This window comes from Felis catus, chromosome A2, assembly GCF_018350175.1.
Source record: "Felis catus isolate Fca126 chromosome A2, F.catus_Fca126_mat1.0, whole genome shotgun sequence".
NCBI classification, from domain to species: domain Eukaryota; kingdom Metazoa; phylum Chordata; class Mammalia; order Carnivora; family Felidae; genus Felis; species Felis catus.
Window position 1 is genome coordinate 51,671,885 of NC_058369.1, and position 26,881 is coordinate 51,698,765.

The 26,881-nt window shown below is 50.5% G+C and overlaps 1 protein-coding gene and 1 non-coding gene across 16 annotated transcripts in view; one reads left to right on the forward strand and one right to left on the reverse strand.

The window, feature by feature from the left end:
- The window catches only part of ATP2B2 (ATPase plasma membrane Ca2+ transporting 2), a 387,749-nt gene that overhangs the window by 105,525 nt on the left and 255,343 nt on the right, over positions 1-26,881 (reverse strand). For all 15 annotated transcript variants that reach the window (XM_045051952.1, XM_023250012.2, XM_023250013.2 and 12 more), the window contains one exon: positions 17,809-18,326. In XM_045051952.1, the coding sequence (XP_044907887.1) occupies positions 17,809-18,007 (199 nt within the window). In that variant the 5' untranslated portion in view covers positions 18,008-18,326. The remainder of the gene's footprint in view (positions 1-17,808; positions 18,327-26,881) is intronic.
- Positions 2,968-3,040, forward strand: TRNAN-AUU. The gene has a single exon. It is a non-coding gene; the product is annotated as a tRNA-Asn (tRNA).

The window sequence follows — 26,881 nt, forward strand, 5'->3', positions numbered from 1 at the left end:
GCTGAGAGCCCCAGGTTTAACAGACTAGGGGGCCCTTTCTGACCCTGTGATTTCTCCAAATACATCCCAGCAAGGGAAGAGGTGGGGGAAAAGGAGGAGTGGGAAAGTTAGTGGATTCAAAGACAAATCCCAACTCTGTGACCCACCACTGTGTGATCCTGTGCAAGCCCTCTATGAGCCTCAGTTTCTTTAAAACGGGAGGCTGGAAATGCTTTTCTCCTATGGCATCTATGATATAGAAAGAGATCACAAAAGCTTGTCGTGCCTAGCAGAGTACCTGGCAGAGCCCAGGAAATGGACATAGAGGATCTGAAAACACTGAAAAAGCAGGAGCCCCACCAGAACTCACCCTCAGTGAACCAGGGAAAGCAATTCTTGGGGATCCAGCACGTCATTTGAGTTAAATATCACTTCCATAGGGAAGCCCTCCCCCACTGCCTGTCTAAGCTGCCCCTTCCCATGGTTGCCCTCAAAGTCCTTATCCACCTGATATATTTTCTTGTTCATTTATTAGTTTCCTGTATTTTTTGCTGGACTCCTATAAGTTTTGTGAGGGTAGGTATCTTTGTTCACTGCGGTATCCCCAGAACCTAGGACAGCACCTAGCAAACAAGCAGATACTCAATAAAGGCTTCTTCAAAGGATAGATGAATTAAATGAATGCAGTGATTCTCGGCCAGAGGATGGTGCAGACCCCACCAGAGGATGTGTGAAATTTGGTGGGGAGTAGTAAGTGGTAGGGCATCTATAGTCTCAACATTATAATTATTATCATTTACTTTCAGTTATCTTTAATTTATTCTGGAATCCTAATATGGCACCAATGGAGGTGCAAGCTGTGTAGTTTTAGAGGAAGCTCTAGGGACTCTGGTCTCCTGTAGGCCTGGAAGCCTGTGTTTGAGGACTCTGCAACAGGGTGGCAGCTGGATCATGCCAGGCCTGAAGGCCACAGTGATTTTAAATTTTATTCTTTTTTTCTTTTTTAATTAAAAAAATTTTTTTTTAAACATTTATTTATTTTTGAGACAGAGAGAAAGCACGAACAGGGGAGGGTCAGAGAAAGAGGGAGACACCGAATCTGAAACAGGCTCCAGGCTTTGAGCTCTCAGCACAGAGCCCGATGTGGGGCTCGAACCCATGGACCGTGAGATCATGACCTGAGCTGAAGTCGGATGCTTAACCGACTGAGACACCCAGGCGCCCCTCTTTTTTAATTTTTTTTAATGTTTATTTACTTTTGAGAGAGAGAGAGAGAAAGAGAGACAGAGAGACAGAGTGTGAGCAGGGGAGGGGCAGAGAGAGAGGGAGACAGAGAATCCAAAGCGGGCTCCAGGCTCCAAGCTGTCAGCACAGAGCCCGACGCGGGGCTCGAACTCAGACTGCGAGATCATGACCTGAGCCGAAGCCGGACGCTTAACTGACTGAGCCACCCAGGCGCCCCAAATTTATATTTTATTCTAAGAGCAGTGGGGATCATTGTGTTTTGAGTAAATGGTGGTACAAGTAGATTCATTTTTAAGTCTATTCTGGCCATGATAGGGAGAATAACTTGGAGGGGGAGAGGATAGAAAAGGGAGGGGCTTATACATACATTATTTTCATTTAACTTTTCTGGTAACCCTGTAGGTAGGCATATCTAAACTCACTCTTGAGATAAAGAAACTGAGGCTCAGAGAGGGACTATAATTCACCTGTGGTCACACAGGAGTGAGCGGAGTGGCTGACATTGGATCCTAAGTTGGTGTACCGTGTCCAGGACTTGCCAAACAGCCTCCAGCCCCTGGGCCTAGAATTTGGGCTCATCTTTTATAGTCCATTACTCCCAGACCTGGAGGCCCTTGAGAATGTTGCTGGCCAGAAGGAGGCAGGTGAGTGAGACCTGGAAACCATGATCAAGTTCATAGGCAGATCAGGCATCCGCCTGCCCCCCCCCCCCCCCCCCCCCGGCCTCTCTCTCTCATATTTGGGCCTGAGTTCCACTGTGTTTGGGAGCAGCCGAAAACTCCCAGGCTTCTGGGCAAAGTCCCAGCACCACCCTGCGGGGAGCATGGAGCCCTCGGGATGCCCCCTCATCCCCTTTTAACAGCCCGTTAAGAGAATGAAGTGTGGCCTCATCCAGGCCCAGAGTTTTACTCCCACAGGGGTGTGTCTTGGGCAAGTGAGTCACCCCTTCTGCTCCTCAAGTTTCCTCATCTGCAGAATGGGGAAAACAGTGGCATTTTGGGATAGTGGTTGGGACAAGATGATGGCTGACTTGGCTATCACTGGAGGACTGGGCAGTCTAAATCGACCTCCTGGTCTGCCCTAGGTTGAGCCTTCTGCTGGCCACCAGGTGGTCCCTAATAAGAGGGAAGCCCCAGAAGAGCTTCTGGTGTGGGGATCTGGTTCTTTACATTGGACATCTGTGGCCATGAGCCAGGCACATGTGGCCGCAAGAGAGAATTCCCATCTTCCTGGAGGGTCGGTGGGGCTCCCTGCTAAATCATGGATTCACTATGTTTAGGATGTCCACTCGGCCTGGTTTTGATATCAGGTCTAAGCCCTCAGGGGTACTTGTCTCTTATCTGGGCTACTCCAAACCCCTGAGGGTCTCTGTTCACTTTTCCCTACCCTTAGGAGTACTTGTCAAGACTCTGCCCTATGACACTCTTCCACTAGGGATGTCTGTGTCCTCTTGGGAGAATCTCTAAGGGTGGGCTCTCAGGCATGTGACAGGAGATTTAGTTCATGTACCTCCCTCCCAGGAGAAGGTGGGGAGGCTGGGCTGGGGTGGAGATGTGGCCTGGATGTGGCTGCTCTGAGCCCCTGTAACTGTCCCTCCTGGCTGGGTCCTTTGGTTTGCTAGTCTCAGGATTAAGCTTTGGATTATATTTAGAGACTCTGAGACTTCAAGCAATGATGAATTAAAAAAAAAATTAAGAAGATATCGTCAGAGAAAAAAATATAACTTAAAGAAATTACCGGGGTGCCTGGCTGGCTTAGTCGGTAGAGTATGTGACTATTGATCTCAGGGTTGTGAGTTCAAGTCCCATGTTGGGTGTTGAAATTACTTGAAAATAAAATTTTTTTTTAACATTTTAAATACAGAGAACAAACTGAGGGTTGATGGGGGGTGGGAGAGAAGGGAAAATGGGTGATGGGCATTGAGGAGGGCACCTGTTGGGATGAGCACTGGGTGTTGTAGGTAAGCGATGAATCACGGGAATCCACCCCCAAAGCCAAGAGCACACTGTATACACTGTATGTTAGCCAACTTGACAACAAATTATATTAAAAAGAAAAGAAAAGAAAAGAAAAGAAAAGAAAAGAAAAGAAAAGAAAAGAAAAGAAAAAAGAAAAGAAAAGAAAAGAAATCATCAAAAGAGAAACAAAAGCAAGTGTTGGGTTTTGGCTGTCCAGTGGCTTCTTCCTTCCTTTGCGAAATTAGGTCCACTGGGAGGAGTCATGGTGGCTGTCAATCAAAATGCTCCTCCTCCTTCCTGGCCTGGAGGTGGGCACGTGACCAAGCCAGGCCACTCACATGCTCTCTCCATGGACTTGGAATCCCTGATACAGCACAGCCAGCTCACTTCTGCTTGTAAGAACCAATTGCTACGTTTTCAGATATTTTTGTGAACTGGTTAGTGCAGCCATCACTGGAATTAAATGATTATACTTAAAATTTATATAAACTATATTCAAAGGGTAACAATATCTCACACTCATCCCTTCCTGATTATTTTACCAAATGTCACTAGGATCTGTTGTCTTGCATAGAGAGCCCATTGCGCCCGCTGGTAGAAATAGGATATAACACTGCGCTGCGGCATATGTCTCTTCCCAACTCTGCATTCAATGCCATCGTGTTGGGGACGTGGTGGGACTATTTACACCACAGAAATCAGCACACACTACGAACAAGGACTCCTTCGCTACCCAGACAGCTGCGTGTTATACATTTTCCAACACAGCACTGCTTGGAATCCTGAGGATCGTGGGGACCCACACAGCTGGAGTGGACTTTTCCCTACCCCCCATGACCCAAAGGGACATTGGTTCTGTCAGTCCTGCCACAGATCCAGACACATCCCAATTTCCCTCCAGAAAGCTGAGCTGGGGTTTTCAGACGTAGCTCCAACTTAGAGCATTATGATCAGGGATCTTCCTTATGTGCTCAGGCAGTTTCTGTTGCTTACACCCAGCATGCCTCGGCTGACCTGTCTTAGAACAACATCCTCACAAATGCAGAGTGACCCTGAGAGAAAAACCATCGCCCCTCATCTCACCCCTTAACCCCAGCACCGGGACCTTCGGGATACTTCCTTTATGCCTCTTTCCCCTTGCATCTGTTTTTGTGAAGCTGCTGCCATGGTCAGTGGTAAACCCCACCTTTTTCCTATCACCTATTTCAAGAGCATCATTCATTCTGCGTTATGTTCTCAGTTACTACCATTTTCTGTAGTGTTCCACGAGACACATGGAGAAGCTGATAACAGGCTTATGTGCTCTCCTAATACTGGGCATTTGTGAATTACGCCCCCTTTAAACAAATTTTTTTTAATGTTTATTTTTGAGAGAGAGAGAGTGAGAGAGAGAGAGAGTGAGCAGGGAAGGGGCAGAGAAAGAGAGGGAGACCCAGAATCTGAAGCAGGCTCCAGGCTCTGAGCTGTCAGCACAGAACCTGATGCGGGGCTTGAACTTACGAACCGTGAGATCATGACCTGAGTCGAGGTTGGACGCTAAACCGACTGAGACACCCGGGCACCACCCCCACCCCCCACCTTTTAAAAAAATATCCTACAGGGGCGCCTGGGTGGCTCAGTCGGTTAAGCGTCCTACTTCGGCTCAGGTCATGATCTCATGGTCCGTGAGTTCGAGCCCCGCGTTGGGCTCTGTGCTAACCGCTCAGAGCCTGGAGCCTGTTTCAGATTCTGTGTCTCCCTCTCTCTCTGACCCTCCCCCGTTCGTGCTCTGTCTCTCTCTGTCTCAAAAGTAAATAAACGTTAAAAAAAATATCCCACAGCGATGTGGTTTAAAAAGCTGGGACTATGGGTCGGGAGACATGAGTTCTTGTTTGGTTTTGTGCCAGATGGCTGTGTGATCTTGGGCAGGATTTTTCCCTTTCTGGGCCTCAGAAACCTATGTGAATGATGACATCGGTAATGACAAGAATAATAATGGTTTTCATCCCCTGCAGGCTTCCTGCTCTGTGCTGTATGTTCTTACACGCACCTGATCATTTATTCCTCACAGGGGCCCAGGAATAAGTACTAATTCACAGATGAGTAAACAGGTTTTGAGAGGTGAAGTCATTTGCTTGGCACAACACAGCTAGTAAGTAAGTGTCACAGTGGGGAGTCAGATGTAGGGTGTCTGCTGTTTAACGCTTAGGCCGCATCACTATTTCCTAATGCCCAGCGTGTGTCAGGCTCTTGGAGAACATAGGTGCCCACAGAGCAGTGAGCTTGTCTGCCCGCACCACAGTCCTTGTCTGTTCCCATTTATGTCCCCACTTTACAGGAGAGAAACTGTCTTTGAGCGCAGAATGTTCTGGGTTGAATTGTGTCCCTCCACAACCATAAGCTCCAGCACCTCAGAATGTGACCATGTTTGGAGACAGGGTCATTGCAGGGGTGACTAGTTACTAAGTTCATATGAGGTTGTTGGGGAGGGGGGGCTAATCATGTATGACTGGTGTCTTAAATACAGAGGAAAGCTGGACACAGAGACTCATGGGAAGCCAGTGTTAAGACACAGGGAGGAGATGGCCATCCACAAAGCAAGGAGAGAGGCCCTGAACAGATCCTTCCCTCACAGCCCTTGGAAGGAAACAAGCCTGTTGACAGACACCTTGATCTTAGATCTCCAGCCTCTGGAACTGTGATACAACATATTTCTGTTGTTTAAGCTCCCTCCTGATCTGTGGTCCTTTGTTATGTGGCCCCTGGGAACAAACACAGAAACTGCATGGATGGATGAGAGAGGCGGGGCCTGGGGGGAAGGGTGGATGCATTGGGGGCAGAGGGGAGGGACTCTGTCCCCTTCACCACATGTAGGGATGACTCAGCGCTCCCCAGTCCCTGGAGCTATGTGCTCAGACAGGTCCCTTCCTTCCTGGGCCTCAGTGTTCCCATGTGCACCCTGGGATTGCTGGCTGGTCCCCGAGAGCTGTTCCAGACCTGTGGTTCTATGGGTGCCTGAGTCCCTCAGGCCCTTGTTCTTTCTGCTCTTACCCAATTGAGCTGGTATGGGCAATGGGGGACAGCCCCAGGGAATGCTCTATTTTGCTGTTCTGTCCAGCAGATGTTTCCCAAGACCTCATCCGGCAGCCTGCCCTCAAGGCTGTTGCTCTTTTATTGTCCTCCTTGAACCTCTCCTGGCAACCTCTATGTCTAACTGACTGCCTTTCCAGTGTCAGACACCCTGATCACACCCTACCTGCAGGTGACCCTCCTTATATCTCTCGGATATCTCCTGCTTTGCCCGCTCCCTTAGGTAGCTGGTGCTCCCTAAGGACCCATGCTTGCTTGGTGAGTGCCCCAGGTGAACTCATTCCTGCATGCTTATTGAGTATACTCCATGCTAGGCACTGTTCTAGGTGCTAGGATAGAGCAGCGAACACCACAGGCCCACATCTCTGCCTTCCTGTGGCTGACTTCCCCCCTTGAGGGACTTGGGAGCAGAGACAGGACTTCTCTGTCATCTCCGGGCCTAGCCTCTCTTCAGGGTTCCATGCCTGCCGTTCTATCCCCCAGACCCTGAGAGTGCATAAGGCCCAACACAAACCTTTTGTCTCACCCTCAACCTTGCTCCTCTCCTGTTGGCTAGTCTCCTCCACGAGCAGCCAGTTGCTGTCTGGAAAGCTGAGTCTGCACTGACACCATTCTCTTCCTTGACCACCTACCACAGGCTGAGACCTTCTGCTTGGTGCTCCTTCCTCTCCATCACCACCACCCTGGCCAGGTCGAACTCTGTCACCTCTCTCTTGGATGCCTGTCCTTCACTCTGCTCTGGCTCTATCCCTTGGGGTATCTCCCCATTACAACCAAGATCAGGGCTGCCAGACCAACTGTCTTGACCACACTGCTCCTCTGCTCAAGAAACCTCAGGGGCTCCCTCCTATCTCTTCACTTAAGCCCAAACCTTTAGCTCAACATTCAGATCCCTTCACAGAGGTTCCTAGCATGGGCTCTGGGGTTGCCTGCCGGCATCTGGATCCCAGTTCTTGCACCCATTAGCTGTGTGACCGTGGGCAAGTGATTTAACTTCTCTGTGTCTCCTTTTCCTCGTTCGTAAAAATGGGGATAATCCTAATGCCTACCTCATAGGGTTTGGGGAGGATTAAACGGGGTAATAATGCATGTAAAGCTCTTGAAATAGTGTCTGGAAGATATAATGCTCAGTTACTCTCAGTTACCTTCCCCCAAGCTCCAGCCAAACAGAATGTATGGCTGTTCTTTTTACACACCCTTCTTTGCTTCTGTGCTTTTGACTGCACTGTTCCCTCTACCTGGAGTGCCCTTCCCCATCGCAAACCCTGCCTATCTCTCAACATCTTGTTCAAATACTGCTTCCTCTATAAAACCTTCCTAGATTCTTCAGCGAGAAGGGCTCACTTCTGCCTCTCACCTCCATGGCTTCTTGTCCAAAGCTATCCCGCAGAAAAAGCAGTCTTTGCTGCTCAGAAATAGTCCCTGGGACCACGGAAATTTCCAGGGGGCCTCCCTTTGGGGTGGAGGCTGATGCTGGCAGGGGGGTACTAGGGAACCATCAGCCGAGGCACTAATTTCCACTGACTATAAATAACTCTGGGTCTGAAACCACAGCAGGGGCCTGGATTGCGCCAGGAGGAGTAAGATAATCATTGTGCAGGGAGGGGGGCCTGTATAGATAACTTACCTGCCCTGTTGGGGCCTCTCGTGTGACAGGCGGGTCTGCAGGGAGAGGCTGCTTCCTCTCTTAAGCTTTGTGGGACCCAGGCTGGGGGGAACACTGATGTTGCCCTAACACTAGAGATGGTCCAGCCTGGAGTTACTGAACATCTCTCACCCCTCGGCCCATTTGGCAGATGAGATCACGATTCAGGGAGGCAAAGTCATTGGAAACAGAACATTTCTGGGGGCCAGAGAAATGCCCATGGGGCCTTTGGAAGTCAGTGTGTGTAGAAGCTGCCTTCTAGGGAAGGGCTGCTGGGCTGGGGCTAGGGTGAGGGGCCAGGGGCACGGCTGTGGAAGGTTTGGGGTGGAGCCTCAGGCATGCCCCCAGGATTTGAGGCCACAGTCTCCCAGAGGGAAGAGGGAACTGGGTCTGGCTGTGAGTCAGCCACCCTCTGGCCAGTCTGATGTCTGTACTACTGGGGGTGCGAGGCAGCGTGTTTAGAATTCTAGAATGTCTGAGCCTGGAGGAGCCTCAGAGACAACCAGACCCACACTCTTTATTTTCCAGATGGGGAGAATGAGGCACAGAATTGCAGGGTGCGGGTGGGCGGGCTTGAGATGGTCCCAGTTAATAAGGGCCAAAGTCAGGATGGTCCCCCCTGCATCTTCCTGGCTCAGTGTCTCTTCTAATACAGGTTGGGGGGCTGAATGTCCTTTCCCTGCACCCCCTGGGGACCCATCACAAGAGGACGGACAAACCTTCCCTGAGGCCCCACTGTGGGCCAGGCACTCCCTGTGCGTTTTCTCGTTGAATTCACAGACCAGTATGGGCCCTGGAGCTGTTTACCACCTGCCAATTCTACAGATATAAAAACCAAGGCGCTGAGAACTTATATAACCTGGGCCCCAACTCAGGCTTTTAGATACTCTAGTTTACTGCCTTTTTCTAATTTCATGAAAAGTTTTCAAATTTTTTTCTTTTCTTTTTTTAAAACTCTTTGTTAAAAAAAAAATCTTACCAGATGCTTCACCATGCAAAGCAGATAAAAAAGGAGCTGCTCTGGTACATGGTAGGGCAGGAAGCCCAGAGCTTCACCCACTTATCCCCTTGTACCCTGGGGTGCCTCTGTGGAACCCCAGAGAACCCGGTATGAGAAACACCTTTCCAAACTTCAGTTCTCCTGCATTCAGCAAGTTCTTTGGCTCTTCTGGCCCATGAAGACGAGCTGTACTCTGACCCTCTCCCAACCCCATCCCCATTTTTCACACTCTCACGGACAGCACAGACAAGTTAAACACCTATTACCCAAGCTGAGCATGAACCAACCAACTAAAAGTCACAGTCTACAAAAATCAATCCCCGGTCTGTGGGCCGGAGTTCTCTGCCCTTTGAGATGTCCCTTAGGCTCCAAGCACAATGCATTCCCCATTTCTTCCCGTGAACGTCCCAGGGCTCACCTCAGGGCCTTTGCTCATGCTGTTCCCATTCACTAAGAGGGTGCTTTCCTTTCCACCTCTGCATATTCAGCTCATCCCCGTCCTTTGAGACCTAGCTCCCGAGAAAGCCTCTCCTGTATTTGTCCCCCATCAGGCATGGATCCGATCGCCTCCTCCTTTGACCTTCAGCACACTCCCTCTGGCTGCAGAGTTATTTTTGTCAGCAGAAGGCAATAGCTGAAGGATTATATGTGCATGTTCAGGAGCCAGCCTGCCTGGGTACCAATCCTGGCTGGGCCCCTTTGACTAGTGTTGTTCTGAGCCTCAATTTCCTCATCTGTAAGCTGGGGATATGAACAATTCCTGTCTGAGAGGATGAAATGAGGTAGTGCCAGGGAACCTCCGCGGAGAGCCTGGTCTGAAAGCACTCAATATGTGTTAACGCATCCCTAGTGTTACTAGTATCATAGCTAACGGGGACGGTCTTCAGGGCAGGGAAGTTTACAACCCAGCTCTGCATACCCCCTTTCCCGGAAGTCTTTATGGAGCTCTGGAGGGAGAGGGGGTCAGGAGGGGCTCCTCCCTCCTCTCCTCCTCCTGGACTGAGGCGCGGGCCCCTGCCCCTGGCTGCCTTCTCCTACTGGTTCTTGCCTGCCTCTGTGACCTTGGAGTTGTCTCCTGTCTGACATCCTTCTCTCCTTGCCCTGGATTCTTGGATGGAGAGGGAATGTCTTGGAAGGCTGTCCCTGTCTTGGCCGCCCCACCTGTCCTGCGTACAGCCACATCACACAAACACTGCTCCTGAGGAGCCTGGAGAAGAGGAGTGTGGCTCAAGCCTGCACACAGTAAGTGCACAATACATACGTGGTCAGCAAGTGAATGTGTGTCAGCCTACATCTCTGCCTGGCGTGCCTGAAGCAGGGGAAGCAGTGGGACAGTCACTGAGCACCTGTATCCACCGGTTCTGGGAGGTGGGCACTATGATCATGCCCTTAACAAATGGGGATCTCGAGGCTCAGAGGGATGGAACGACTCGCTCAAAGTCCTCCAGGGTGGTGGAGTCAGGCCTCAAAGCCCGTGCTCTTTGCATTCCTGAGTAGGCACTTAGTGTTTGGTGCATATTTATTCTGCAGAGCAAAGATCTCTTCAGAGAAAGAATCAGGGCCCCCTGTCTCTCCAAGTGCTTGTCTCCCACTCAAGGGGCTGCTGTGAGGACCACATGAGGCAACCCAGTGGAAGAGCCTGGCCCTGAGGAGTTTGCACACAGCAAGTTACAGCCGTTGGGTAGTTCTGGGACTTGCGTTTTCCATAGTGGGTCTGCACAGCATGACGCGCACCCATAAACGCTCCGCACAACTGCTTAGAGCCTCCACTCCCCTGTGGGTGCCTGACTGTGCAAAGCACCCACGAGGCCACTCAGCATTGTCCATGGAAAACGAAGTTCATCCAGTCCTGCTGGAATCCACCCAGAAGCTCTTCGGTCAGCGGCAGGTCAGGGCTTTTGCTACCTGTCCTGTTCTCTTCCGGCCGTGCCCAGGCCTGCAGAACTGTTGGCCTAGCACATATTCCGCTGCTTCCGCCTGGGAGAATGGATAGTGTGTCTCAATCAACATGTGGGGTTATCTTATTGATGATTCAGAAAGATGTGAGGGTGGCATTCTGGAAAGCATCCACACGTGATTCATCAGACTTTCACAGAAAGCTAGTGCTTTTAAGGGATGTATTTTTCCTGGTGATGGTGGTGGTGGGGGGGTGTAAGCGTTGCCAATCAGATATGGGACTTTTTTTTTTTAAAACCCACAGATTCCCCTGGCGTTGCTTGGGCCCACTGATCTGCCCAGATAAGCTGCCTTTGTCTTCTCTGCTAACTTAAACCCAATCTGCCCCTACAGTCACACACAGAATCCTCAGCATAGAATAATAACAGCCGACCCCGACATAGCACCTGCCGCATGCCAGGCACCAAGCACTTCGTGCATATTACTTGGATCCTCACAGGAACCCTATGAAAGAGGCACTGTTATCATCCCATGTTACAGATGTGGAAACTGAGGCACAGAGAGGTAGATAACTGGTCCAGTGCTCCACAGCTGGAGAAGGAGCGCAGCTGGGATTTGACCGTGACCCCTACTTGGCCACTTCACTGCTGGGACACGAGTCATCTACCTACTTCTTGTGGACGGTCCCAGCTTATGCCCGCTACACTGGTGTAAATGTTAACAGTGCTGTGGTTTGGCTGTGACCCAAACGCTCCTTTACTGTTCAGCTGCTTCCTCAGTTCCACCCTTTCTCCTCATCCAGGCCAAGCTCTCCTCCAGGGCACAGAGCATGCCCGCACCCTCCCCGCACACAGTGGGGCCTTCCATACAGTAGGCCCACAAGCATGTGTGGCCTGTGCCTCTATCTCCCTCTCCCTCCCACAATCTCCATGCGGTCTGGATGGACCGACCTGCATCCCACTGGGGCGAGCGTGTGACCCGGATCTGACCTATCCGCCTCTTCCTTCCCCTGGCCGCAGGGATTGGGTCAAGAATGGCCATGTGACTCCAGGTGGCCAAATGAGAATCTGTTCTGGGACCCAGGGGAGGAGACCATGAGGAAAGAGGTGCCTCTGGCTGCTGGGGGGGGCCAGGATGGGGGGGTGTTAGCCTGAAGCTAACAGTGTGAGGGCCTGCCCGAGAATGAAACCAACATGGAAGGCAATGGAGGTGAAGGAGAGCAGGAGAGGGACGGACAAAGCCCTCCTGCAGCACTGAGGGTCCTGGATCCCACCTTGCCTGATGCTAGGTGGTCTCTGCACCTTTCATTTGGCACAGGCCAGAAAATCCCGTGTTTGCATAAGCCAGTTTGAGATAGGTTTCTATCAAATGGAATCCTAATGGATAGAAATACTCAGGGAATACGGGAAGAGGATTCTTTGGCAGAAAACTTTGAAAGTATTTTCAACTCACTGTCTCCAAACGTGACACAATTCCCATTTCAGGTCCAGAGAGTGTGGGCATCTTGCCCCCGAGGTCAGGAGCCTGCTTGGTGACAGAGGGGAGGCCAGAGCACCCCCTACGCAGCTTCCCCTCCTTCACCCATGCAAGTATCTGAGAAGGCAACTGCATTTCCTCAGCCTTTTTTTTTTTTTCATTTTAGAGAGCGACAGAGAGAGCATGTATGTGTGTGTGTGTGGGGGGGGGTGGGGAGGGGCAGAGGAAGAGAGAGAGAATCTTAAGTTCAGTGCGCAGCCCGATGTGGGGCTTGATCTCACGACCCTGCTGAAGTCAAGAGTCAGACTCAACCGACTGAGCCACCCAGGTGCCCCACTTCCTCATCTTCTTATATACTTGGATGAGCTTTTCTCCTCCAGACCTCACCCCTGAGAGTCCTGGGTTCCACAACAGAACATGGGCCACTTCACCTGAAGACCCCGGTTGAGAGGCATTCTTGCACATCTCGGGCCAGGCAGAGAATTCCCCACATGGACCCCATGTCTGAGCGGTGCCCAGCCTCACCCTGCCTGGCACACTGCTGAATCTGTGGCTGCCTCGGTTTCCCTATCAACCTCTCCGGGCCCCCGTGATGCATGGGGAGATGGAGAACATGGAGAAATAGAGCGTCACAATGATAAACAGACGATCCCCACTGCCTGGGACCCAGAGACATTTAAGACACATGTGGCCTTCACACCCTCCCCCATGCCCAGCTGGTGGCAGCTCTGTGGATGATGACACGGGCCCTGCCGGGTCTGCGGATGTTCTGGTTTAACACTGTGTTTATGCAACATGAGGCACCGTCCCCATGATCCGCTCTCCTCTCCTCTCTCAGCCCCACTCTCTCCTCCACTTGGGCAGGCCGCAGGATTCATACAAAATTAACCGGAGGTTCTGTTTCACAACACTCCAGTATCCAGTTCCCACCCCACCCTGCTGCTGCCCCACCTTCTTTGTCCCCTTCTCTCCCCTACCAGGAAACACACAATGCAGGGGGCACCCAGAGGGACCTGTCTGAGCTGCCCCTTCTGACAGCCCGAGGTGCAGGTGTTAGGAAGTGAAGGACAAGGGGTGTTCCTGCCCAGCAGCTCAGGGCAATGCCACTCTGAGCTTGGGGAACTGAAGCCAGTTCCATGGGTGACACAGTGTGTCGTGTGTCGTGTGTCCTGTCCCCTGGCTACAGCCTTCCATTCCACCCCGCACCAGGGGTATCCCCAACCTCTTCTGTCTCCCTCCCTTCTTCTTATTTTTTATTTTATTTTAAAGAGATAGAGGGAGAGACAGAGGGAGAGAGAGAAGGATGGAGAGAGAGAAGGATAGAGAGAGAGAGGGAGAGAGGAAGAGAAAGTGTGCGAGCAGGGGAGGGGGCAGAGGAAGAGAGAGAGAATCTTAAGCAGGCTCTGTGCTCAGTGCGGAGCCCACGTGGGGCTTGATCTCACGACTGTGAGATCATGATCTGAGCCAAAATCCAGTGTCAAGACACTCAACTGACCAAGCCACCTCGGTGCCCATCTCCTTCCCTTGTTTCGGTGAATATGTGCTCAATCCCCCAGGTGTTATACCAAGTGCTGGGGACACAGTGGAGAATGACAAACAGCTCCTGCCTCTGGGGGCTCACAGGCCACTCATCACCCATCTTTCCAGACTCATCACAAAGTAGCCTACTCTGGGAAGCCTTCTCTGGTAGCACTTTTACTCTTTGCTCAGTACTGTCTTATTTAATCGCCCCATTTCTTTCATGAGGATATGGCCCATGCATGTTGTTGTTGTAAGAAATATTTGGTTATAATAATAATGACAATGAACGTTATTTTGGAAGTGTCTAGGATATGCTATATGCCACACTAAGCCCTTCATGTGGATTATCTAATATTCACATCCTGTGAGGTAGGTAGTGTTATTATTCCCATTTCACAGATAAGGCAATGGAGGCTTGCTTGGGGAAGTTAACTGAATTCTTCCGGTATGTCTCTTGAAGATAAGTGTCCCTTAAAGAGTAAGCCTGTCAGAATTTAAAGCTGGGCCTTGGGCTCTATTGTCCTATGCTGGAAGGGTATGGAAGGAAAGGAAGCAGTGGAGGGTAAGGAGGGAAGGGCATCACCAGAGTGGAACAGAACCAACAGTGGAAGAAGAAAGAAAGAGAACTCATTTCAGGGAGAGAGGCCCTCATAGGGAGCCCGTTTACCCCAGAGATGTCACCAGAGTCAGGACTTCAGGGGGAAAGTCCAACACTGTCAGGTCATGGGAACTGAGTCCCTTGCCTGTGCTGGCAGTAGGTGGTACCCCGGGTGGGAGTTGAATTCTCCTGGTGTCAACCTCCCTCTATCACTTGCAGAGATCTTTTTGCCTAAAATTAGCTGGATGTGAAGGGGAAGGCTAATTTATGCACGGCCTGGAGCAGTTTCCTGTAGAGTGACTCAGAGGCCGGCTCCTTGCTGACGTGAGCAGACCAGGGGCACAGGGGATGTCGGGAATGGCCAACCTGAGTCCCCGTCCAGACCTGGCACAGCCGCAGACCACATGGCTTTTAAGCTGGGGGTTAGGGCTGGAGGCCAAGCAAGCATTTCTCGAAGTCAGAAGAGGGCTAAACAGGGCAGGACAAATGCTGAACATGAGAGAAAAGGTGGCCCCCAACTACTCAGGCCCTCATCGCACAGAAGGCATCTTTAGAGGACTGTTCCCAGGTGCACACGCTTGGCTCAGGTGTGAAGGCACCTCTGGGGTGCTGTGTTCAAGAGAGCTGTGTTCAAAGTCTGCTCTGATGGGAACTGTGGTGGTGACCTCGAGCCCTCAGGCTTCTCATCCACGAAATGGGATAGCCACGCATGCTTCTAGGAACACGTGCAATGAGAACACAGAAAGGCCTGGGAAAAAGTAGTCACACCGTTCACGGACATTGGCCAGCATTCCATGAGGGTCAGGTTCCACCTTTTCCAGAGGACATGCTTCTTCCAGAGTAATGATAACCATAATGAAGACAACAGCAACAGGAGCTGACACTTATAAAGCACTTAGAGACGGGGCACTCGGCCTAATCTCATTCAACGTTCACAACCCATTTTACCAATGCGGAAATGGAGGTGGTTAGTCTCTGGGGCTGAATCCTAACACGTAGCACTATCCATGCGCCAGGCATTGTTCTAAGCCACTGCACTCTGCCCTCACCACCCTACGAGACAGTCACTATTATGATCCCATTTTACAACCGAGGAAACCGAGGCACAGAGTGGTGGATACCTTGCCCAGAATCCCACATCTGGTAAATGGCAGGGCTGGGATTTGAACCCAGGTCGCCCAAGTCTGAGGTCAATAGCATTCCGCTCTTTTGCCTCTCCCCAAACCTCTTCCAGCTCTACCTGCACCTGGGAGATCCTTCTAGGGACCAACACAGAAGAGGCTCTGGTTAGTCCTGCAGCGGGCTTTCCTCCTTCTCAGGGATCTTTCTCATCAGAGATCTCTTTGGGTCCTCATGAAAAATTCGGAAGCCAAGACCCAGCGAGGTCAGACAAAAGGCCCCAAACACACACAGCTGGCAGGCAGCAGAGCAATGTTCTGAGCTGTCATCATTCTCTCCACTGTAAAGATGAGAAAACCGGGTCTCCTTTATTCCCACATGATGCCTACCTTTTTGCAAGTACACTGGCATTCTGCGGGATTCCACCTAAGAAATGCTGTTTTATGCCATGCTACATGCTTTTCCTTCTCTTTTCTCCATAGCCAAGTTCCAATGCCTCCTCCTACAGGAAGCCTTCCTTGACCTTCACAGCCCACCCACCTCGCCTCTCCTCTGAGCACTGGGGTCCACGCTACACTTGGGCTGAATTATGTGCTGTTTTGGCTGCTCAGCCATATGAGCTGCTCCCTGTGGGCTGGGGACTCAGTGGCCACGTCTCAGGGTTTTACTGGGCAGTTATCCAACCTCGTCTGTGCCAGGTACCAGACTGGGAACTAGATGGGTGGAGAGGAGCAGGACAGGATCCCTGCCCTTTGGTGTGCTCCTGCTTTCCCAGCAGGATGCACTGGGGGACACAGTAAACCAAATGGTAATGGCCCTGGACGGTGCTGGAGCTTGGCCGCAGGCCGTTCAATTTCCCAGGGTCCAAGAGCCTGTCAGGGGGGAGGGGAGGGTGGGGTTCTTAACACCAAGGTTTGTCTCGTATGCCAAGGTCCATGGCTTTGCTTGGAGGGGCTCTGCGAATGTGCTGATAGCGTGAGCCATGTCTGTAGTATGTGGGTGTTTTTTTGTTTTTTTGTTTTTTTCTGGGAAAAAGGACTACAGTTTCATTAGGTTCTCCACAAGGTCTGAGGCCCAGAGACACTTAAGATTTTCCAACTCAAGAGAATCTCCTCGTCCCATAGAAAAGACAAAGATGACCAGGGCAACCCTGCCTCCCGGAAGGCTAGTGTGCCAACCTGATGGCGGAGATGAGCACGGACCATTCTGCCACAGACTAGGGTTCACATGAGGCCCAGGAGCCCCCAGGCAGGACTCCCTCCTGTCTTGGGGCACATATAGCCGTTCTCAAGCCCTGGGCTACTATTCTCCTCCCCACCCTCAAACAAAACCAAACAACACCAAGAGAGCAAGGTGTTTCTAAACTTCTGCTTAGGTGAGCAGCTGGGTCCCTAAGCAGCCTCTATAGGAAATGCATTGAGGGTTGGTACCCACCAGTGCCCAGGGCATGGGGACTGGAGTCAGGAGACAGGACAGGAGGGACCTTTTGGCCTTGGATTTCTCATCTCTCACATGGGGATAAGAATTCAAATGCTGTCTTCCAGCTTGTGATCTGTGCTTGGGGGAGAGATTATCATCCACTTTTTAGAATAATAATGGCTGCCACTTATTGAGCACCTACTGTATGCTCAGGCTTCTAGTAGGCACTGTGAGGTAGCCATCGGTTCCATTTTCCACAGGAAGAAACTGAGGCTCATTGCAGCCTCTTTGCACGGGGAATGCTGTGGAGGTGCCTCACACCCATATCTTTGGGGTTTATGCAGGGAATTCTTCTCCCTCATGGCAAGGGGAAAGTGATAGTGGGAATGGTGACACACACTCTATGCTCTGGTGCTCAGGCTGGGCTGGTTTCTCTTCCTTCTGCCTCACAGCGGGTGACCTGGCTTTGGTCCCCTTCAGAGGAGCACCCAGAAGCTGAAACTCTCTCTCTCCCAAGATCCTAGGCCTGTTCATTTTCTCAGTTACACAAAAGCCCCACACCCATCTCCAGGGCAAGACACATATGGGTATCTGTCGCCTTTCCCGTGACGGCCCATCTTCCTGCCTTCCCTGTCTTCCAGCAGTTCCATGGCCTATGGCTGCCCCAGACACCTAGGGAGCCACCATCAGAGTTTGGATTTGGGACAGCTGGGCACAACCCAGGCCAGTGACGTGGGTTATGGAGCTGGATTTGAATGCACAGTAGCAATGCTGTGGTCCCATGCTTAAACCCAGATGAGGGGGGTTCCTGGGGTCTGGGGAAGGGAGGCCAGGGTGTCTAGATCCCAAATCCAAGCACTGTGTTCAAGTCTTCCACACTTACCTTCCACAGGTGAAGTCTTGAGGCGCCGGCAGATGGCTTCAGTGTCCCCATAAGTCTCCTTGATCTTGACCACAGCCTCGGTGCCCCGTAGCTCCATGAGGGAGCGGAGCTCCTCCATTGTGCACCCGAACTCGCCCCCATGGCTCGACTCATTTCTTTGGTTTTTGGAGTAAAAATCGCTGTTGGTCATGTCACCCATGTTTGCCCCAGTCCCTGCTCAGGGTGGGCCCGAGAGTCAGTGCTGGACAAGAGGCTGCTGGGCGATGGCTCCGTGTGCCTGTCCTTAGCACAACCTCACTGGATGACTGTGGCTCCCGGTGGCCGACTTTGGGTCCCAGGGGGAGGGGGCGGCCGAGGTGGGCTGGCGACAGCGGTGGTGAGCTCCAAGGGGTGTCCCTGGGCACGGGGCAACGTCCAGGGGCCGGAGGGGCTCAGGGCTGTAGACCCAGGAGTCTCCATTCAGTGGGGCCCATGCTGCTCCCTGGAGCTGGCATCTACATGGTCAGGGGTGGTGGCTCCTGTGGGGGCAAGCACAGAGTGGTGACAAGGGTCAGGCACTGAAGGCTTCATGGGACAGGTGCTTAGGAAGGCCCAGCCTGCACGTGCTTGTACACACACAAACCACCCCAAATAACAACCACTACATATACACATACCCTAACGTGGGTGTTTCATACCATACCCCATAGCACAGCAGCAAACACTGTAAACCCAAATATACTGTGCCCACTTGGGCACTCCACAACATACCACCCCCAAGCCACAGCCTGGTGCAACCTCGTAACATACTCTAACCCCCTAATCGTCCACTCTGCTCTTTAACACATTGACTTCATGACATGCACCCTGGTGTATACACACCCTCTGACCTATACAGCTCAGGGTGCTCTGTACACCTAACCTGCCTACTTTTAGGTCCCACCCCCCTGCCATACACATACACCAACACACGAGTCCCACTTCACACATACCCTGGTGGACACCCCCCTTGGCACCATAAACACTGTCACATGCAGTCATGCTTCTAGAAATACATCTTAATATTCCCACTCCCTTCCTCAAAAATACCTGTGCTCACAGTCTTGTTTACGCACACACACCACACTCTCACGATCCGGAGCATAACCCCATCCATCCCCCAAGTACAGAGCCCCCAGGTCCCCCAGCATATATGCTTCCTTCATACATGCCACCTACATCTGCTGATACACTGTTATCCCCCCTTTGGTTTCCCAGGCATGGGAATGGGAGAAAGCCTCCCACTTTCACCTGTAGCCCCCAACCACATTCATCAAGGCCCTTGGTCTGGCCAGAGGAGTCAGCTCATGCATATTCACCAGGATGTCACTGAGGACCCCGCTTGGCCCCAAGCATGAGCTGGGGTGCATGGAGCCCTCACCTGGGGGGGCGGGGGTGCACAGTTCAGCACCACGGACAGCAGCCACGACGTCCTTCGGGGAGCCCGGGAGAAGAGAGCACGGACTTCTCCCTGCTGGCCTGCCTGGCCACCCTTGCAGAAGTGCCGTATCTGCAGGGCTGCCAGGAGAGAATCCAATCCACCCCGACACCCAATACCGGTGTCCAAGGCCCCCGGCAAGCGTTGGGTGACAAAGGGCCTCTGCTGAGCTTGGCTGGGCCTGGCATGGGGACTGGCCCCACCCAGTAGGCATAGACACCTGGCCATCCTAGGTCCAGGACGGTAAGGGGGAGGGGTGGGGAGAGGAAGATGGGATTGAGCCCCTGACCTAGCCCCAATTCTTTCCCCTTGTCCCCTGTCCCATCTCTTTGCTTCACCATCCTTTCCTCTTGCACGAAATTTTAGTGTTGGAGGCATTTTAGACTCAATTTCATTTTCTCAGTAAGGAACTGGAAGCTCAGAGATGGAAAGGAACTTGTCCAGAGTCACACAGAGGGAGGCAGTCCAGAGGTGGGATGGTCTCTGGACTCCCAGCCTGGTGCTTCTTCCCCTTCCCCTAGGGGGCGCTCCCTCCTTATTCTGAAGAGCAGAGGCTGATGGGTGAACAGTGCCTGATGGCAGTGAACAAGACAGGTTCTACAGTCAGAGCAAGACGGGTTCAAATCCAAGTCCTCTCAAATCCTGGCTATGGGACCCTGGGCGAGTCCTTTCATTTTCCCAAGGTTCTGTTTCCTCATTTGCAAAATAATAATTATTGACCCCTCTACCTCCCAATTTATTGGGAACTAATTATAAACCACATTCAAATTTGTCATATTTCCATCTGGGTTGTGGGGCTTCCCAGCTATGGGTCATAGGGTGCTGGAGCCACTGGAGAAACTTTCCATGCCTTACAGGAGGGCAGCTGTATTCAAGCGTGCAGTAGGAAGCCTTATTTTTATCCTGGGAGCAGCAAGTATCTTATAGAATGGAATATAAAATGGTCCTGATGTCTTTAGCAGAGACACAAGACACCAAAGAAAGAGTGTGCTTGGGGCTCCCACCCCCAGTCCTGTAGGAGCACTTATGGTCCTTGGCCATCTGAGCATGCACCACTCCCAGAAACCATGAGCTGGGTTTGACCCCAAAGGTGTATCCTTATGAAGAGCGGCTAAGGAAGGGCCCAAGGATGTCTGTGTGTGGACATGCCATAGAGGTTAGCTGCAGGAGAACTAAGAACTACAGTCTCTGGGTTCAAATTCTAGCTCCTCCACCTCCTAGTAGAATGGGAATCAAATGAATTTAATATCATCTAAAAAAAAAGGAAAGGGGAATAATAATATCTACCTTATAGGTACTGTGAGGCTTAAATGAGTTATTTCCTGAAAAATAAAATATTACAACCAAACCAATAAGACTATTCCCATACAACACACGAAGGAACTGAGGCCAAGAGAGGTGAAGCAACTTGCCCAAGGTCACAGAGCTGGTAAGTGCCAGAGTTGGAATTTGAACTCAAGCAGTCTGGATCCAGAGGCACACCCTTAATCAGGACACTATGCTGCCTCCTCTTGTGAATCTCTCTCATGGGGTTCTCATGGGGTTCTTACAATGCATAAATAAAGTGCCGTATGTGAACAAGAAAGTGCTTTGCAAGCCACAAGGGATTTTCTAAACCCGAGGTGCTGTTTTCTATCTATCCCCCTGCTACCTGCAGGGTGCCTTACAGGCACTGATAATTACATCCCTGGCAGCATGAGCTACGAAAATCGTTAGGAGTAATTATATTTACAATGACAATAGTAGGCACGAGTTAATGGGCTACTGGTGATTTTAACTATTGTGTTAAGATGAACAATGATCTTCAACCATGTATTTACCCATCTACCTATCCATCCATCCATCCATCCATCCATCCATCCATCCATCCATTCAATAATTGTATTTCAGGCATCTACTCTGTGCCAGGCACTGGACAATCCAGACAGAGTTCCCACCCTCCAGAAACTGACATTGGGGATGAGAGACAATTAAATGAGTGACTTCTATAACATGATTGGTTTCCCATGATGGGGAGTGATAGTTGCTGTAGATATCTAGAGCAGGAAGATCTGATCTGGCCCAGGGTATCAGGAAAGATTTTTCCTCTCAGTATGAGTAAGGAATATTTTTTTTCCCCATGCAGGTAAAGCAGGACTTAAGCCAAAAGATGAACAGAGAAGAAACTCAAATATACAGCTGTCTATTACTAACGGGTTGGGAGAGACATAGTAAAAGGTGCAGGAAGGGACCTGTACATATGGAGGGAGGCAATTCTGGGATAACAAAATTAGTTAAAAATCAGAAATCTGCCTCTGTAGATAAATGATCTTAAACTTCCTTCTTTGAATAAAAACAGAACAAAACAAAACGAACTTCCTTCTTCGAGATTTCCCATTGCAGCTACCTCTTCTGATATGGCTTTCCCCCCACCACTTGTCCCCTACTCCTGCATCTCATGGGTGCATGTATGAGACAACCCTTGCTCTGGGCATCTTGGTTTGTTCTAACTTGTAGAGCTCACCTCGGTACTGGATCTGACTGTGGGATTTGCTTGATTTGAGAATGTGAAGTCCACGGGCACAGAAGCATCTATATGATGCCGCACAAATGATCTTCTGGCAGACGGAACTGAAGACCTGCTAGCTTGTATAGAATTCACTGAAAACTCCATACTTGCCCATATCTGTCATAGAGCCCTCTCCACTATCTGGGCCTTCCCCACCCAGACAATGGCTTGTTCTGCTCAGCACAGTGCGCTTTCCTTGGAAGCCTTCCCTGACCACCCAGGAGTGTGTAAATGCTCCCAACTCCGGACACCTCTCGTATCATACTGCACTTCACACTTTATTGTTCAGGCCTACTTAGCTGTGTCCCTTTCTTGGGAGCCTGAGAGCTCTGTGTGAACAGTAGCCATGTCTGTTTTGTACCTAGTATGGTGCCTGGCATTCAGAAGGCACTCTATAGATGCTTGGTGAATGAATGGATCAGCCCTTGGGTCATCTGTCTTTGGGAGGTATGACTTTAGATAGGTCCTCATACCTTAGTTTCCTCATCTATAAAATGGAGTTGGGATTCCTCTCCATATATGTTGCAGGTTTGCTGGAGGTCTGAAAAGATGTCAGAATCAGTAGGTGCATTTTTTTCTTTGAGATACATCCTCTATCCTCCACTCCCCAGTGTCTCTTTGTTATAATAAGGCACGGGTGTGAGGCTAAAACTAGAGCAGGCAGCTGTCTCCTTAGCCAAAGCCCACCAGACTCTGATTTTCTTACTGCCTCACTCAAATACCACATGAGCTACCACTCTATGGTTGAGGGATTAAATGAGCTGTGTGACTTTGGAGAAGTCACCTAGCCTCCCTTGGCCCCATCTACCAAGTGGAGTTGACCTACCTGTCTTGCAGGTTGCTATGGGAATGACTGATACACCTGTGTGTGGGCTCTTGGTGTGGCTCCTGGCCTGGAACAGACACTCTACAACACTGGCTTCTGTGCCTCTGCCTGACCCCTCTGCACCCCCTTCTTGGCAAGTGCAGCTTTATCATTGTTGTGATGAGATTCATTTGCAGCCAGCACTTAACATGGTGCAGTCACCTCTGCCCTAAGCAATGGGCACACAGGCTGCTACGGACTCAATGTGCCCAAGTTCATGTGTTGAAATCCGAATCCCCGATGTGACGGTATTAGGAGGTGGGGCCTTTGGGAAGTGCTTAGGTCATGAGGGTGGAGCCCTCATGAATGGAATTAGTGCTCTTACGAAGAGACATGAGAGAAATAATCTTTTTCGGCCATGTGAGCACACAGTGTGAAGATGGCCATCTGTAAGCCAGGAAGAGGGCTCTCATTAGGAACTGAATCTGCCAGCACCTTAATCTTGGACTTCCCCACCTCCAAACATGTGAGAAACATATTTATGTTGTTTAAGCTACTCAGTCTATGGTATTTTGTTATAGCAGTCTGAGCTGACTGAGACATTGGCCTGAGCAAGCCATATAGCCAGGGTCCAGAGAGCTTGAGCAACCCATCAGGGGTCACAGAGCCAACTGGGGTCGGAGGCCCATTGAAAAGTCCCTCCTGGTTTTCTAAGCTCTAGCTGTGTGACCTTGACCAAGCAAGCCCCTTTTCTTCCTGGGCTCAGTTTCCCCATGTGGACAGTGAAGGAATTGGACATGTTCTCTGGGGTTCCTTCAGGCTCTGATGCAGCAGGCACTTCAGAATCCAGGGGAATGTTCCGATAATATTAGATTTATGCATTTCAGTTTCATCTTATTAGCATTTAAATGACTGTATTGTTACATTTCAATGACTCAAGAATAGGTTAGGGGCTCCTTAATAAAAGTCTCTGCCAGGAGGGATGCTGGCAGAGGAAGGAGCAATGTTTTTTTTTTTTTTTTTTGAGTTAATTTAACAAAGAAGTAATCTATCTTTTGAAGGAAGGATTAAAAAAAACCCCACCAAAACCCCAAACCAACAGCTTTTTAAATCCTAACTGAAGGATGATAGCTGGGACAATTACAAATGAAATATGTACTAAAAATAACTTTCAGATGCAGAACCCTTCTGTTTTAAGACATGCTGAATTTAAATGCCACCTTAATAAGTATTTTTAAAGTTCCTTTTTCCTTTGAGTTGTCAGTAGTTCCAATGGCAGATGTGGGGAACCCAGGTCCCATTTGGAGATCTTGGGCAATGAGGCCTGGTGCTGCCCATTTGACAGCTTTGTGTTTGTGGCTTGGGCAAGGCTCTTAACTCCTCCCTGTGCCTCAGTTTCCTCCTCCTTACACAGAGCCAACTGGACAGCCTACTTCATAGGGTTGTGTGAGGACTTATCAAGATAGAGCTTGGCCCAATTCCAGGTACAGAGAAAGAACTTGGTAAATGGTGACTGTTCTTACAATATCAGTTGAACTTACTTCCTGCCTCTGTCCTCTGCTCACCCACGTTGTCCCCCATGCTACTGTCCTTAGCTCAGAACTCAGACCAACTGTACCACAATACCACTGGCACTGCTCTGAAGGATGGGGAGGGTCCTAGTTTGTATAGCACAACATGCAAGCTTTGCCTCCCCTCTGCTCTGGTCCCAACTAACTAGTTCCTTTGGGGTAGGACATTTTCTTTCCTCTCCTGGATGCAAATTCTGGCCTTTCAGGAGTGCCTCCCATGCCCTGGTGATGGGAACCCTCCTCCTTGGTGCTGACCCAGGGAAATGGGTTAACTCAGCCAGGCAGCTGGAGACAAAGGGACAACTGCTTCTCCTTCAACCTCACCTGGAGAGTCATAGTCCCTCTGGGAGAGGGAAATGTCCTTTATGTGTGTGCGTGTGTATGCGAAGGAGAGAGCCTGATGGGTCTGGAGTGACTATGTGAGTGTAGGTGTGCATGTCACTGTGAGTTCGCAGGGTCAGCGTCAGTGTGTTATGGTGGACGTTCAGCACAGCCAGTACATAGTCTGGGGACACACCCGAGTCAAAAGGAGTATGAAAATGCCAGTATCAGGCTGAGCCTGGAAGTGACTTTGTGTGTGTGTGTGTGTGTGTGTGTGTGTGTGTGTGTGTGTGTAGGTATGTGTGTGTGTTAGAGGGTCCCTGTGGTGTGTCAGCAGACATGTGCTTAGTGTCAGTGACCCTGAAGGACACAGCTTGCTGTGTGTGTGTGCGCACACACACTCTGTGTGCAGCATGAGTGCGTGTCTGTGAATGTGAGACAGAAATGTCTGTACCCACTCCCATCTGAGTGTGCAAGCCCCATGGTGTGTGTGTGTGTGTGTGTGTGTGTGTGCGCGCGCGCATGTGCACCAAAGTTGACAATGACAATTTCAGCTTGGAATTCTCACAGTTGGGGAGACAGAATGAAGAAAGAGGAAGGGAATTGAAAATGAATACCTCAGAAGCAAATTTAGTGCTATTTTTAGAAAACTCCTATCCTGTTAACCAGAAAAGGAAAATCTAAAATAAAAAAAAAAATCCCACAGAAACAGCCACGCATCAGCCTTGAAGGCACAGATGGCAGAATCAGGGCCAGGGGGTGGGCTGTTAGGGACCTGGGTTTTCTTGCATAGCTTTTTGCCCTCCTGTCTGGTCTGAGGGAGGGTCAGTCCAGCCCTTAGCTGCTAACCAGGGTCAACTCCCTCTACTGTCCCCTGTTCTCCAGAGGAGCTGCCAATGTTAGGTGGTAGGAAAAACTCAGTTTCTGGTCCTGTAGGTGCCTCATGTACTCACTCATCCACCCACCCATCCATCCCTCCATCCTTCCATCCGTCCATCCATTCTTCAGCTGTCTGTCCATGTGTCCATCTCTCCAACTTTCCATCTACCCACCAAAAAAATGTGAGGAGGCGCATCTCAGACCCTGCCCTGGGCACTGGGATTCTGAGGAGAGCAAGGGAGGTGCTCAGACCCTCCTTCCTGCCATTTAAAATCTGCTCACTTTGCCACATAGAGCCCCAGTAACCCCATGGTCAAGATCTGTAGGCTGAGTCAAGTGATTCCTGTACACATTTGCTTCAGGTTTTGGGATGATATAACCCAAATGGCACTTGCCTGGGAACCATATCTTCTGGGTCCAGATCTTGGCTCAAGCATTACTATTAACAGTGATTGCTAGCAAATACTTCCATGGGCTATGTGGTGTTAATGCCCCCACCTTACAGGTGAGAAATCTGGGGCTCAGAGATGTTACAAATGACCAAGTCTATATGGATAGAATCTGGCATAGTTTAAATTTGCCTGGTAAGGTCCAAAGCCTCTGTGTCCCATTATCTTTCACCCTTTCACAGTATGGCCTTGGACTAGTGTTTTCTCCCCTGTACCTCAGCTTCCTTTTCTGTAAAGTAAGTGGGTCAGTTGGACAGATGCTCAGTCTCAAAGGGCCATTTTAGTGCCATCCTTGAGGATTCTTCCATCACCCGAGACTTGCTTCTCAGGGCACACACACTTGACTGGGTCTCCCGGCTGTCCTACTGTCCCCAGTATGTCCTACTTGACCTGGCCACTCAGTTGTAGGCCAAGTCCTGCTTGGGTGGAGGCAAAAGGAAAAAGAAAAGTCCTACAACCTGGGAATCACAATTGGATCCGAATTCATCTGCTACCTCTGACATCTCCTACCCCACCTTGGGCATCTGCACAGCAGTGCCCGCCTTTCAGGATTTGTATACTTTATGTGCTCCTTGTTTAGAATTCTTCCCTTTAAGGAAAGTCTGAGAGTTTCCTGATGAAGCTAAAACAGTAACGTCAACAGTAGATGGAGGCAAGAAAGCCTAGCTGAGGCAGTAAAGCACTGGGTGGGACTTCACTTTGGGCTGCAAGAGGGGACATCAGTGAGAAGGTTGAGGATGGTGGCTCTGCCCGGGGTAGACCAGCTGCTTTGAATAGTGTTCTCTGGTTTCAGCCAAATGCTTTGGCCACCTCCCCAGCCTCATCTCTTACCCTGCTCAACGCTCCCTACAGACATATTGAATGCCTTAAGGCCCTTTTTGCAGCCCTGAATGCCTCCAGCCTCCAGATCCTAACTGGCAATAGTGACACCGTCCTCTCCTGTCTTCATCTCCCTCCTTCTCTCCCACCCCCTGCTCTGTTCTGATGGATTACAAGCAGAGGCTGAAGAAAGGACAAAAAATGATGACAACAGCAACACTTAGA